The following is a 14736-nucleotide window of genomic DNA, read 5'->3' as shown; positions in this document are numbered from 1 at the left end:
TTTATTCACTAATTGATTCATTTTAATTAAACAACAGCACAAGAACGGATCAAACAGCTCCAGCAGCAATGAACAACATTATAAGCAAATGTGTGGTTTCAGGCCTTTAAAGATAGATATCAGATAACGGTAATCTAGGCAAGGAAAACTGTGCAATCTAGCCAAGCGAGTCAAAAATCAAAAGACCACACAATGATCACCCAGTAACATATTTCCAAGTATGTTCTGCAAGTCACTATTTGCATGCAGTGATTGATAGGAGTGCCGTTGAGCAACAGGATAATAATAATTACAGGGATGAGTCTTCAACATCAAAAGGCCAAGTGGAGAGCTGTGCCACGGTTTATCATCTAAGATTCCCAAGAGGGATGTCTATCTGCTCCGACTTCGCAACAGAAAACACCACAATCTAATCTCAAAGCCTAGAGGTGCAAAGTGAAAAAAATAATAACAGAGTGCCTCTTATATTTTATTATATTGCATTGGGGCATCTGGGAGCTATTAAAAAACGGGTGGGTTGGTTTGTTTGTTTTTATAATATATATATATATATATACATGTGCAACAAACATAATAATTGGGTTTATATTCCCACTGATGAGAGTAAATGGGGCTACGGCGAGCCAAACTAAACAGCAGGGGGGGAGCGAGGGTGGCTACTGTTTACAAACCCAAGTCGTATATAGCGGTCCCGTAATTGCCATAAAGATCATCTGTGAAGCGATCAAGACGGCGGTTATGATAAGAAAACATGGAGAGAAGAGGACTAGGAACTAGAGTGAGGGATTCTTGCTGAATTTGTAAATGGACTGTATTTATATAGCGCTTTTCTAGCCAGTGGCCACTCAAAGCGCTTTACAATATTGCCTTCACAACATTCTCCCATTCATGCACACATTCACACACCAACGGCGGTGTCAACCACGCAGGGCGACAGCCAGCTCGTTGGGAGCAGTTAGGTTTAGAGGTGTCTTCCTCAGGGACACCTCAACACTCAGCTAGGAGGAGCCGGGATTGAACTAGCAACCTTCAGTTTACCAGCCAACCTGCTCAAACCTCCTGAGCCATATGCCTTCCTGAAGTGGAGGAACAGCCTACCTATTCCCTTGTTTCTCATCGGGAAAAGAGAGAAGAGAATGTAGCAGAGCACAACCTGGAGGCTACCTGGAATGTTCTGAGTAGCATGGACCACTTTATGGACTGTGACCACCGTCCATTTATGAAGCCCTCTGCGTCTGGATGATGAGAAAATGGTGGTGATAATGATGATGATGATGATGATGATGATGATGACGATGTGCTGTGTTTGTTTGTTGTCCGTGACCTTCGCCTTGAGGGAGGGACCCGCAAAGCAGCATCATCATCATCACTCCCTCCGATTGATCTCCCTCCTGTCCTCTTGTTCTTGTTAATCGGTTGTTTTAGTTACAAATCCCGCGGATTAGTGATGCTTAATGAGAAGAGGATGACAGAGAGCCGAGAGAGAGAGAGTGAGCGAGAGGGAGAGAAAGAGAGGGAGCGGGAGAGAGAGAGAGAGAGAGAGAGAGAGAGAGAGAGAGAGGAGAGGGAGAGGGATAGAGAGAGAGAGAGAGAGAGAGGGAGAGGGAGAGGGAGGGAGAGAGAGAGACCAGAAGAGGAAGTGCGGATGGGAAATGTGAGGTGGGACGACGCCCTTGAGTATACTCAAGACGTCGACTGGATAGCCATTACCAGCGCCTAATTTGATTCCGCCGCACGGCGATCCGGAACAGTCCGGAACAATCAGGAACAGGCTTGTTTTTTAGGGGGGATGGCGGGCAGAAGAAACACGGGGCCAACGGAAAAGTCGGTTTGCATAGCAACACGGAAGGCTGTGCAAAAAAACAATCCATACTCCGCCTCAGACCCCTTGCGGCCCACGCCAGGGCGGAGAGAGGGGGGTGGGTGGAGAGGGTGGGGTAGGGTGGAGGTGGGGGTTGAAAAGGTTTTTACACCGCTAGAGTATTTGTTTTAAAGACGACACAAACACTCACACAAAATAAACAAAGTCAAACTCTGTCTGAACATCCAAATGGTTTTCAATTTATTTGCCAGGCACTGGAGAGAGAGAGAGAGAGAGTGAGAGAGAGTGAGAGAGAGTGAGAGAGAGCGAGAGAACGAGCGAGAGAGAGCGAGCAAGAGAGAATAGAGAGAGAGAGAGAGAGAGAAGCGGCCGGTGACATTTATGCGATAGTTCAATCTGCGAACATCCACATCCCGTTTTAACAATCTGATGGAAACAACTTGTTCTCCATCCTGCCCTCGACCCTAAGCTCTTTTTTAACAGCTTTTCCATGGGGGGAACCGCCACTGCGTCCCCTCTAAACCCCAAGGAGGGCCGCCAGGAGACGCAGGGGTTGAGTGGAACGGGAGACGAGCGGGCCCCCATTAGACCGGGGGGGGCTCCCAGTGTGGCGGTAAAAGCTTGGTGGGCTTCCATTCCCTTTCCAACCGTAAAGCGGAAAGGACCCGGTCGACCTCGGTCAAGACAGATGTCCCCCCCGTTACCCCCACCCCCTGCGTAGCGCCTGGTCACATCGCTACTCTGAGGGACGGAGCGTCCTCGCGTGACACCGGTGGTCCTTACGATTTTTGGCGAAGCAGAACGAACATTGCTGAGTCGTGCTTTATTTTTATGCGTATAACCGGCTATCAGAGATGAGCTCGCCTCAGTGGGATGATTGCCCGTTTGAGGGCCATAAAGTACGTTCTGTAGTTCATCAGAGTTCGATTGTATTGTGTTTTGATGGTAGGTCGCTTGCGATAAAAGCGTCTGCTAAAACTACTAAATGTAAAAGGGGTTTATAGAGATTGTAGGAAAATGCTGTATTTAAAAACTATCATTCTACGTTTGTCCATTTGCTCTGAGTGCTGCTCAATCAAAGTCTGACGAGGACTTTGGTTTGATAGGGGGGAGGTGGAGGTGGAGGTACAATACAGAAACAAACCAGTTATGTTGAGCATAATGAAGGAATCAACCAAACACCTGTAGAAAGCCGGTAGCACTGATTGCAATGGTGGTAATTGTGTTTTTGCACATATTATGGATTAATATTCATTGGATGATAAAAGCCTTTGGTAAAGAGTATGAATATGGCAAGCCAATTATTATAATTTTTTGTACATTTGGACCAAACTAACCGAGGCAATAACAAGGGACATTTACATATAGAACAAATACTCACAAGCTCAACTGATGAAAAAAGCATCCACTCAAGTAATGAGTGTGAAAGTGAAATTCAAATGGTTGTCTCCTTTGCTGGGGACTTTGTATTTTGAAGATTTTATTAAATTTGTGTTGAATGGTTGAGATGATGGTCAGGATTCTAGACTGAAAACTCCTAGTAGGGAACTAAAATTCAATAGTAAAATAGAGGACCAGCTGCTTAATGTGATTGTTCGTCGTCATTTCAGCAACAGAATTACCTCCATTTTGACGTTAGACATTAACAAATCACAACTTTCTTTGTTAGAAGAAAGAATGCTCTCTTACGAAATTACGAGTTAACCTAGCTTTGTCTGTAAGTGTGGAAAGTTAGCACAAAGTGAGCATAGCCCGTCTTTAAAGTCTTTACCTGGGTGCGATAGGCAGTGAAGTGGGAATTGGTCGGCACTGGGATGACTCAAACTGTTCTTCTCCACTTTGACGCAGTAGAGCAGAGCCATAACTGCAGGAACAACAGACCCTTATTACATTATCTCTGCAGACTGTAAACCAAACCACCGCCACTGTGAGGTTTCTGCACGCAAACCAACGTTCGAGTGATGCGGTGACCTGTGCATCGTGTGAGTGCGTGCACTGCCACGTCAGGGGCGAACACAGCATTCATTCTCACGGGACCCTAACAATTACGCCAGGTAAACACGATCAAACAATTCTAATCAAGCAAAGATTCAATTAGGGGGAAATACGTATGTGAAAAAGAAAACGAGTTTACAAGTCGATTCCAGACTGTAAAAAACTTTAAACACACACCCCCCCCTTCTCGAATACCATACCTGTACTGTATACGAAACATTACTGGATATGCACACCGTACGTAAACACTGTAAATTGGTAGTCTCTGTGTTTGTTTCTGTGTGAGCTTAGTCGTTACACACCTGTGTGGCCCTGTACACGCGTCTAGGCTTCTTGACGTCACCATTGATCTGATGAACACAAGACACACGCATCTGAGCCGCGGCGAAGAGTTGATTACCTCCGTGTGGCACAGTCAGAGCTGACGACGTCTGGTCAACGCGGCTGGCCTGCTGGGGAATTGGCCATTCCCGGATCAGAAGTGACACCCGGGTCGTCACAACTGAAACTCCCCCATGTTTCTTGATGTTGTGTTTGATCATTCGGTGTATGTGCGTGTGTTCCCTCACTTTCCTTGCCAGGGCCCCCCTTGCGATCATTGACATGAAAGTGCATCATATATGGTTTCATAAACAGCATAATGCTCCATTTGATTTACTCAAATGAAGTGTTCACACGTTGACAGACTACCCTGGTTATACCACACTGACTTTTATCGTCTGGAGTAACGGGCAGATGGATTCAACTTCAATGCGGCATAATGGAATGAAATTAAGTGAAAAAGATAAGCACAAATTTCATCACTTATCCATCTATCTATCTATCTATCTATCTATCTATCTATCTATCTATCTTTGTGTGTGTTTGTGTGTGTGTGTGTGTGTGTGTGTGTGTGTGTGTGTGTGTGTGTGTGTGTGTGTGTCTGTGTGTGTGTGTGTGTGTGTGTGTGTGTGTGTGTGTGTGTGTCTGTGTGTGTGTGTGTGTGTGTGTGTGTGTGTGTGTGTGTGTGTCTGTGTACAGAGCTGAAAGGAAACAGGAAGTGTGTAAAAATAGGACGGGACGGGGAGGGGACGGAGGGGACGGGAGGGCTCACATACTCCTGTGAGCACACGTACATCTGGTGATGTTGTGAAAGTGGGAGAATCACCCTGGAAACGGGAACCGTGTTGTGGACTCTGACTGTGATTTTAATGTTGTATCAAACAGAGTCAATGATTAAGAGCCAGAAAAAAAAAAAGATTTTAATGTGAAAGAATATATGTCATTATAATGTCATTATAAACACTACATAACATCTCCCACTTCAATTACTCTTGGGAAATGGTAAATATGTGATAATAATTCAGAAAAAATATTAACCAAATAATGTAGACAGAAAGTCAATGCGCATGTTAATTAGTATGCAAAGCAAGCAGACAACCTCCAAACCTGACCCAATTAAATCATAAATAACAAAATTTAACAAGTAATATCGTCATTCATTATTTTACAATCTCAACTGCTCGTTTGAAATCAAATCAAATTCAACCTACAGTGTGTCCCTTCCTGCATTACAATTATTTGGATTCATTAGATTATTAGATTCATTAGATTCAGTAGATTCATTCACTAGAATGAGAATTCATGTCTTATAAATAGATCCAAACATCCAAACACACAAACAAATGACAACAACGACGAGAAAAACATTGCATCACACCCTGGCGCACAACCCACTAGATACTGGAATGAACACGCGTCGCGTCTCGCGCGGCGCCTCTGATGTTCAGCCGTCACATCGGCATGCGCGTGTGAACAGATGCACACCCACAGCCACTCATTCACTCAGTGTCTCACCACCCTTGAACCAGCCTACCACCAGCCTACCACCAGCCTACCACCAGCCTACCACCAGCCTGCTACCAGCCAGCCACCAGCCTACCACCACCCCACCGCTGGCACATGCCAAAGCCCTTAGAGCCTGACTGGCTTGTGCAAAAGGCATTAACCGCGGCCCGGCCCAATAAAAGGTTATTTATAGGCCCCCGCGGCCTTGTAGTTTGTCTTTGCTCAAACCCCAGAGCAGAAATGAAGACACTGACTGCCCTGCCATAGACAACACATACGCATGCTGCTGGCCCATCCACCCCTCCCCAACCCCCAAGGCCTGGATGCCCAAGCATATAAGAGCTTCCTGTAACCCAGTCTCTCTCTCTCTCTCTCTCTCTCTCTCTCTCTCTCTCTCTCTCTCTCTCTCTCTCGACCACATGAAAGCTAAAATACGTATTAAAAAACATTAAGCGGATAACAATTCTGCGGTTGGGATGGAGCAGAATAGGTGCCCTCGACGCACACACACACACAAAAATTGTGATGTCATGTCGGGGGAAGTGTGTAACGTTGTTAAAATGGACAATTTAGTGACACCACACTTGCGACATGGCACAAGAATGGGCCACCGTGTCTTGTTAAAATGGAAATATAGAGATGAGCAAAGGGAAAATAAACTAAATGTCCTGGTGGACGTGATAGCTTGAAGAAAACCCTGGGCACGACGATCACGTCAGAGTCGATCCTAACCAAACAAGAGTAACTTTGGAGAGGTACTACTCTGGATATGATCGTGGTCGTTCTTGAAACCATCTTCCATTTTATTCCATCCATCTCCATGAACTCCACAGCGAGAGAGAGAGAGAGAGAGAGAGAGAGAGAGAGAGAGAGAGTCAGTTTTTCGCGGTCGGAAGGTCCAGTTGCTTTCACTTTCAAAAGGGGACGAGAAACCCCCCCTATTAGCTCGCACAGGAACGCCTCGGCGTGGAGGGGGCTATCGCTACTTCCGCCTCTCAAAGTGAGTGAAATGAAAGCCTTTCCCCTCCCGTCGTGAACCGCGGGGCCTGCTCTCCCCCTCCACGACCACCCACACTCTCCACTGCAGCGAAGCGCTCTGCAAATGATTTGTTTCTTGTATTGTAGGATGATGTATAAATGTAATGTACAGCTATGTACCCGGTCAGGAGGTGAGGCTATTGATCTGTGGGAACATTGACATGTTCGGTTACACCGGTCTGGATACCGCACACAGTGTGTAGACAAGTCGTCCAAGTTCCACTGGGATGAATGTATACTCCTGTGAATGTGTGTGTGTGTGTCTGGGAAGTGTTATGTGACAGCTACTCACGATCACCCTGTGATTTGTGGTGATACACTCGCATCCCATATCACAGGGACACACATTGTGTTTGTGAGCATTGAGAGAATTGAGACCAGAGAAAGCAGGGGAATGTTGTTCCTAATAATTGTTGCACGCCCAGGTGGCTGCTGGGCTGGGCAAAACTGTGACACAAATGTTTGTTGTTGAGCATAGCGTCAGAAGTTGGGTCTTTGAATTCACTTTTCATTTAGCAGACACCTTTTTTCCGAAGCATCAGCACGTTTTAGATTCATGTCATTAAGGGGCCGGGATGCGGTGAGGGCATATCCCTCAAGGATGCAGTCATTGGGGATTGAACCTCTTGCCTTTCCACTGGGAGTTGAACCCCCTAGCCACTACACTATAGAGCATACATTTCATATCACATTTCATGTCATATATCTTCTCAAAACTTTCTCTTCTCTACTAAGTAATCCATCCCACATCCAGTACCTAGAATCCAGTACCAAGAATAAGGAGTGGACTCCATATATCATATATTTGAGCTCAGAGTGTTCACCAGCGTTCAGAATATCGCAAACATTTTTTCCGCACCACATCAACCACCACGTGTCTGAAAGTCAAGACGCTGTGGTCGTGTGACAGCAGAGTGTCAGAGAGAATGGGGCCGCATGAGTCATGTCCGAAGACTTCACGTTGAAATGTGTTTGAGGAACATTTGTGTTTAATTGTCGCTTTTAAAAGACCCATCTGTTTGTGCGTCTTGAATGACGGTTCTGTGCGGTCGCATGAAACAGACGGTCAACAACAAGGCACTGGGCATGACACTCGGGTTGGGGTGCAGGAGCGGCGTTTTACAAATATCTCTATGCGTTTGATGTGTTCTTTGCCTCATACCAACAGTTGCACTTTGAATAGCATGCATTTTGGAACAACTTAGAACAGAAGGTGAACATTAGACATCAAGGAATGTCTATGGCAGGGAAGAATGTGAGTGGCATACTCTAAAGATTGTGGTTAAAACATGACCTAACTTCTTATGCATAATGAACACTATTGAAATGCCCCTTATCTGCAATGATGACTGACCATAGCATGCCACTGAATCGCACACACACACACACACACACACACACACACACACACACACACATACATACACACACACACACTTACACACACACACCAGACAGATAGACTAGACAGACAGAAGATGGATGGATTTTGAATCATTTGTCATGACATCCAGGTACAATATGACCGATGACATGTGGGTGCATTAAAAAAAAATCCAGTGAGCTTTTTACTGTTAGACTTTGGAAACAGCAAATACTGCCACTCTGTGTTCCTAGACCAACGGTGCTATCTTAGAACGCCACCTATGTGTTCCAGCATCCTACTGCTGCACGACCACGTTGCATCGTCCTTACTTTATAAAAAATCGAAGTACACGTGTTTTTTTTCGAATATCAGTTAGTCATTGCGTCTTAAACACACGCGAACGGAAGCACGCACACATTTACGCACAAACAAACACACACGCACGCACGCACACACACACACACACACACACACACACACACACACACACACACACACACACACACACACACACACACACACACACACACACACACACACACATATATATATGTATGTATAACACGTGCAATCAGTCCACTGTGCACACTTGCGCTCCGTCGTGACGCGCGTCACGCTGCGTCAGTCGTCATAAATGGGCAGACACACACACACGCACACACACACACACACACACACACACACACACACACACACACACACACACACACACACACACACACACACACACACACGAGGTTAAAATAGTTGCGAAAGGTGCGAAATTCCCTCCGGCGCGGGGCAAAGGCCTACTGGCGCATTAATTTAGGGATTATATCCAATTTAGGGATTATATCCGTCCAGTAAAGAAGCTCCAACGTATATAATATATGTTATATAATGTATAATGGCCGTTAAGGGCATTGTGCTGGAGACCACTCAGTCCATAAGCTCTGATAACCGCTGAATCAGTGGCACCAACTCAGATGGATCACTTCCCACGTAGATCAATCGTACGATGCACGATTTGGCGCACAAGTTGTGCGCTTGTGCATCAGCGATGGGTTTGGTGGAACTTTTCTGTGTTTTTAATCACACACTGTTGGCAGATCCCACTATCGGTTATATGGGGCTTGCTTTTCAGATATACATTTTGCGCAAAAAAAGTGCTATCTCACTAAAGGTTCAAATTGGACACGATTTTATGTTTATGGTTATACTAAATATAATCATGAATATAAATTCAAATATCGTGCAAATTGCCTTCGCAGAAAAGGCGGGAGAGCGCAAAGCCTGGCCTCGTATCACGACTAGACGGAGCTCTTTCTGTGGAAGGATCCGAGCGCAACGACCCCAGCTTCTTCTCACTCCCTGACATCTTCGCTTGGCATCTCCCAAAGTGGATGCCTTTCTTTGTCAATATTTTTCTTCAAATCTTTGAAAAACCACAGGGCGTTGGATTCAACCCACTGTCAGGGCTTCTCTTTCATGTCCTGAGAGGTCCAAAGGAGAGAGCAGGACTGGCTATATTTTGATAGTCTGTATCACGTTTCACCGAAAACCCCACAATGACAAGCACTTGTATCATTTAATGAATCACTGACATGACGTGCTCGGACGCAGGTAACGGGGTGTATGGGGGGGGGGGGGATTTGGCTGGGTACCACGAGGAGGCAGGGCCATTACGCAGGTTACCGTGACGTCACCCCACCGGCTATAAAGCGTTTGAGTAGTAATTCAACTTTAGAGTAACACTGGGAGCTTTGGAGTAAAGGACGGACGGACTGAGCGCATAACTCCACTGGCTGACTTAAGTGATACTATCCAGAGGATTGCCCCCATTATAGCTCTTTATATTTAAACTCTATCTCTCTCTCTCAACATGAACTTGTTGCATTTGGTGGCTTGTGGACTTGTTATCACCCTACTTTCAGTCAGGACGGGGGCGAAACCCATCACTCAAGCGCAACAAAAGGTAAGTCCTTGATTCGGCCAACCTGCCTGCAGCACTGACACATTATTACCAATTGCATTGAGTTTCGTTTGTCAGGCGACTTGATTTGTGTGATTTATGTTATCTCAAGTAAGTAACTTCATAGATTAATTCATGCGCCTACGCAAATTCTAGGGGTTTAGCTCCTATTTCCGCATGCAAGAAGTGAATTAGAAAAGAAAACTGATTTGATGCATTGGACATAGATAACAAACCAGTGCACTGCTGGTTTGCCACAATACTCGCGTTTCACAATAAGCTGCAGTAGAAACAGGTCTTTCTGCTGGATCAGTTGAGACGCTCAGCGCTCAGGGCGCCCTGAACGGAGATGAAGTCTCACGACGGCGACATGACGCGCCACACAACCAAATGCACTATTCATTGAAAAATTGGGAATATTTTTCATGCATTCCTGCAGATATTTGCTGTTGGGCATGTTTTTTGAGCAGTGCGTTTCCATGCGTAAAATGGCATTACGCATGGAGATCGTGTACGCATTAAAGTCCCTCGTAATGTAATTATGAAGCTCTAAATGATGGTGATTGGAAATCTCCGAATTTCATATCTAACTTTGTTTTTGCGCTTTAAACGCAAACACACAATTGATGTTTGTGCGAATGTGTTAATGGATACAGAAGGCTACATGGTGTTCATTTTAAGACAAACGTTAGAAAGACGTGTGGGGGATTCAAGCATCTTTGTATTTGATTTATGCCAATATAACTCCAGATCAGCTAGATTGCGGGTACCTTCCACGGTTGTTAAAGTCAATGAAAAAAATGACATAGTAGGCCTACTATTTACATAATAGATATAGTAGGCCTACACGCAATCACCTATGTGATAATCCCATTTCGGTTTTCAAACAGGCTATAATGAAACCATGAACGGTGCGCAAACCTCAGCAACTCACTCAAGCAGGTTGTGAACTGCCTGAATCCATCCATCGCTTGATACCCATGCTGAATGATGCTTCTCTTGAGAATATACATAGGTCTGGATATTTATTTATTTATTCATCTCTGTGGCAGAGTCTAAAAAATTTACTGGGCGAGGAGCTGGCGGAGTTTATGGAGTCGGAGGAGCGGGAGAGGAGACTGGAGAACGTACGCTCTCGGTTACGCTTACTACGGGACCTGCGCATGGACACGCGCGCCAGAGGGATGTGGGCGCGCCTCCTGAACGACCAGCCCCCCCCGAGGAGACACAAGTCGGGCACCAAGAAAGCAGGCTCCACGGCCCGGAGCGGCTGCTTCGGACACAAGATGGACAGGATAGGCACCATCAGCGGCATGGGCTGCTAGGGGCAGAGCAGAAGACAGTGTTTGTAAGTAAGCTTTTTTGACAACTGTTTTTTTTTGTTATTATAATAGTGTTCACAAGCAAAATGTGGAAAGCAAAAGCTAGAGAGAAAGTGAGCGAGAGATAGAGACACAGAGAGAGAGGGAAGAGAGGGAGAAGAGAGAGAGGGAGAGAGAAGAGAGAGAGGGAGAAGAGAGAGAGGGATAGAGAAGAGAGGGAGAGAAGAGAGAGAGAGGAGAAAGAGAGACATTTCAATTGGAAATCATATGGTTCATTTATTCAAGTAAACACAGTAGCAGAGCCAAGAGGAAGCATGGGCAGACTGGCTTCTCATGATGAGGTCAGCTGCAGCAGTCTGGGTCTTTCGGGGGAAATTGATACAAGGAACAACATACGACTCTGTGTGTGTCTGTGTGCGCGTCTGCGAGTGTGTCTGTGTATGTGCATGTGTGAGTGTGTACATGGGCGTGTGTCTGTGTGTGTGTCTGTGTGTGTGTTAGTGTGTATGTGTTAGTCTGTGTGTGTATATGTGCCTGTGCACATGTGTGCGTGTGTGTGTGTGTGTATATATGCCTGTGTGTGTGTGTGTGTGTGTGTGTGTGCGTGTGTATGTCTCCACGCTATGGTGATACCTGTATCCAATACAAACTGGTTACCATAAGAGCAGGGTTGGAGGGCTGGTGATTCAGTTTCTCGGCGGTGAATTCTGGTGTTCTTGAGTGAGAGGCGCTCGAACACTGCTCACGAACCAGGGAGGGAAGGGGGCTGCAGTCGTTCTGCGAGGGGTGGACGTGGGAGTTTCAGAGTGCTTTGAGTGGCGTCTGAGCGGGGACATGGCGAGTATAGGAGTGAGTTGTAAATCACTGTAGGGTACAAAAGGTCAGGAAATCCCTTTTCTTTACTTCTTATTTAAAAAGGCCACTGGCGTCCTAGTGGCATGCAGGAGGCCTGACAGGGACTTGGAACGCCTGGACTCAGTCTTTTGTGGTCGTATGGCTCAACTAATAAGTGTTGGTAACAGGAGAGGGTGTGATCTTTTTGCTGACAAATGATGCCGTTCAAAATATTTGGCTTGCAATTACAGCCTCCAACAAGTCAGCCTGCTAAGTGTATGTGTGACTGTGTGACTGTGTGTGTGTGTGTGTGTGTGTGTGTGTGTGTGTGTGTGTGTGTGTGTGTGTGTGTGTGTGTGTGTGTGTGTGTGTGTGTGTGTGTGTGTGTGAGAGAGAGTAAAAAAAAGTGTTAAGAAAAAAGGCATACACAGTGAATGTCTTCCAAAACATCACAGCTGTGAATTTAGGAGCTGTGAGTGAGTGAGTGAGTGAGTAAAGTAAATCGCTGTTAACCTAAACTCTTCTTTGTCTCTCTTCCCAGAACTCTAGACGATGGGAAGGAACAATGTGGACTCCGTTTGTTCCCGCCTGAGGGGGAAAAAAAATTATCATCAAGAAAGACGACGGATATTTGGTACGAAAACGCCATGACCAGCATAAAGGAGGACTGAGATGACAGTGCTACTATCCTGCATATATCTATAAATATATACAAAAATATATATGTTACACATACACAACCAGCTCATTACACAAAGAAAAGAACCACGAGACAACAGACCACGGTGTAAAAAAAACTAAACTACAAAACCGCAAAAGCTGTATATTGTTGCTGCTGTACATTCATGTACTTCTTCCCTCCCCACACATGCATAAATGTATTTATGTTTAAAAAAACTATTTATATGTTTATAAAAAGAGATATTTATAATATGTTTTATTTATGTAACATTTTGAAAATGGATGCAAACTGCAGGTCTTTGTTTGTAATCTGTTCGTAACTTTTTTTCCTTTTGTCTCCAATAGTTGTAAATGTTTTCAAAATGATAAAAGAACATTCCATGTGCACTTAAAAGTTTCCTTTTAACTTTTTGCTATCATTACAACATTTTAGTTGCTGTATTCTAGCAGGCATGCACTATCCGCTAAATGTATTGCAAATCATCTCTGCAGGTCTAACAAACTATCTAGTTGGATGGGATGGTGTTACAAGGGGTAAAATTAACTTTGAAAAGGTGACAACATTATTACTATACCTTACAAACAGTAACTATCCATTTTATAGGAGATTAAAAGGCATTTGAAGTAGTTAAGTAGGCCTACAATAGACAGACTTTAGGATTGGATATGGAACATTACCCACACCTATAAAATCTCAATTGCTCCGCAGAATCCCTTTCCCACATGATGAGTGAAACAAACTAGAATGTGAGGCTCAAACCAAGTAGACCTAGCTCATTACATTACACATCATTTGGAGTAGACCTACCAGTATAAACAGTGAACAACAAATCCTTTATGTCCCAGCCATGGCCTTAAAGTCATATTGTTATATTTATATAGACAACTGAAAGTAAGGTTTTGCTTTACTTCAGAGAAATCACAAGTTGTTACATTGATTAAAAATGAATAAACAGAACGCATTGAGATAAGGCTTTTCACCACTAGAGGGCAGCACCATGCTGAGAAAAACACGTGTCGACCAGACACCTGTTACACCCTCCCTTATGTAGTCTATAACACACTACTAATTGTGTTTCGATCAGTGATTAGTGTGTACAACCATCCATGGTGGTCAATATTATTTTATTTCATTTTTTTTATTTTCACACTATGCGATCAATGACAAATCTATCCATTAGATGCTTTGCAGTAAAGCTGTTTGAATATTTGGCTCACATGGTCAATATCTACACCATCATTGTAGCCACATTGTAAACTTCATTAGCATTGGAAGCCATTTGTAGGCCTACAGACAATAGCTTGTGGCCTTGCAAAGGTAAATGAGTAACGCTCTGTTACCTTGCAACATGAGTGACCTCTTGGCATGGAGCATGGATTAGAATGCATGAGTAGATTAGCATTGCCCTTCCCAACTATCTGCCCCATGTATTTGAAAAGTTTAACAAAACTGTTTATTTTACTCTGAAACTCTTTGGGTCCATTGATGTATTGTACGTTTTGGACAATATGCCGGGAAGTAGATTATCTGATGGCTAAATATTACTAAAATGCAGAAATGTCTCCACCTTCAGGACGTTATGTGACCCTCTGCCATTTATTAACTGAGATAAACGGGCAAATGAGGAAAAGAGCAGTAGAAATAAAACATGTTTAATAATGGAGCAAGCCAGCAGTATAATTACTTTATTTACAAAGTCTCACTACACGTGTTTGAATGTAATGTTTTTACACACAACCCTATCATATCCAGACAAAGTATTAGTAGGTCCTATCACCTATTCCAGTGTTGCAAGGGCAGTTCAGTCATGTAGCCTACGGCGAAAAACATCTCCACACTTTGATTGAAATTAATTTAAAGTTATGTTGTCCGTTAAACGTTCTCACTTCCCCTTAATAT

The 14736-nt window shown here is 44.4% G+C and overlaps 1 protein-coding gene across 1 annotated transcript; it reads left to right on the top strand.

The window, feature by feature from the left end:
- The first annotated feature begins 9814 nt into the window (after window positions 1–9814).
- nppc (natriuretic peptide C) lies at window positions 9815–13007 on the top strand. Its single transcript, XM_084473112.1, has 3 exons — window positions 9815–10002; window positions 11052–11347; window positions 12697–13007. Exons 1-2 carry the CDS (start codon window positions 9910–9912, stop codon window positions 11322–11324), a joined length of 366 nt encoding a protein of 121 aa, XP_084329238.1. The 5' UTR covers window positions 9815–9909; the 3' UTR covers window positions 11325–11347; window positions 12697–13007.
- The last annotated feature ends 1729 nt before the right edge of the window (window positions 13008–14736 follow it).

The sequence above is a fragment of the Micromesistius poutassou genome (genome assembly GCF_964030765.1).
Source record: "Micromesistius poutassou genome assembly, chromosome: 9".
NCBI lineage: Eukaryota > Metazoa > Chordata > Actinopteri > Gadiformes > Gadidae > Micromesistius > Micromesistius poutassou.
Note: the sequence above shows the minus strand (reverse complement) of the source record. Positions and strands in the feature narration are given on the sequence as shown.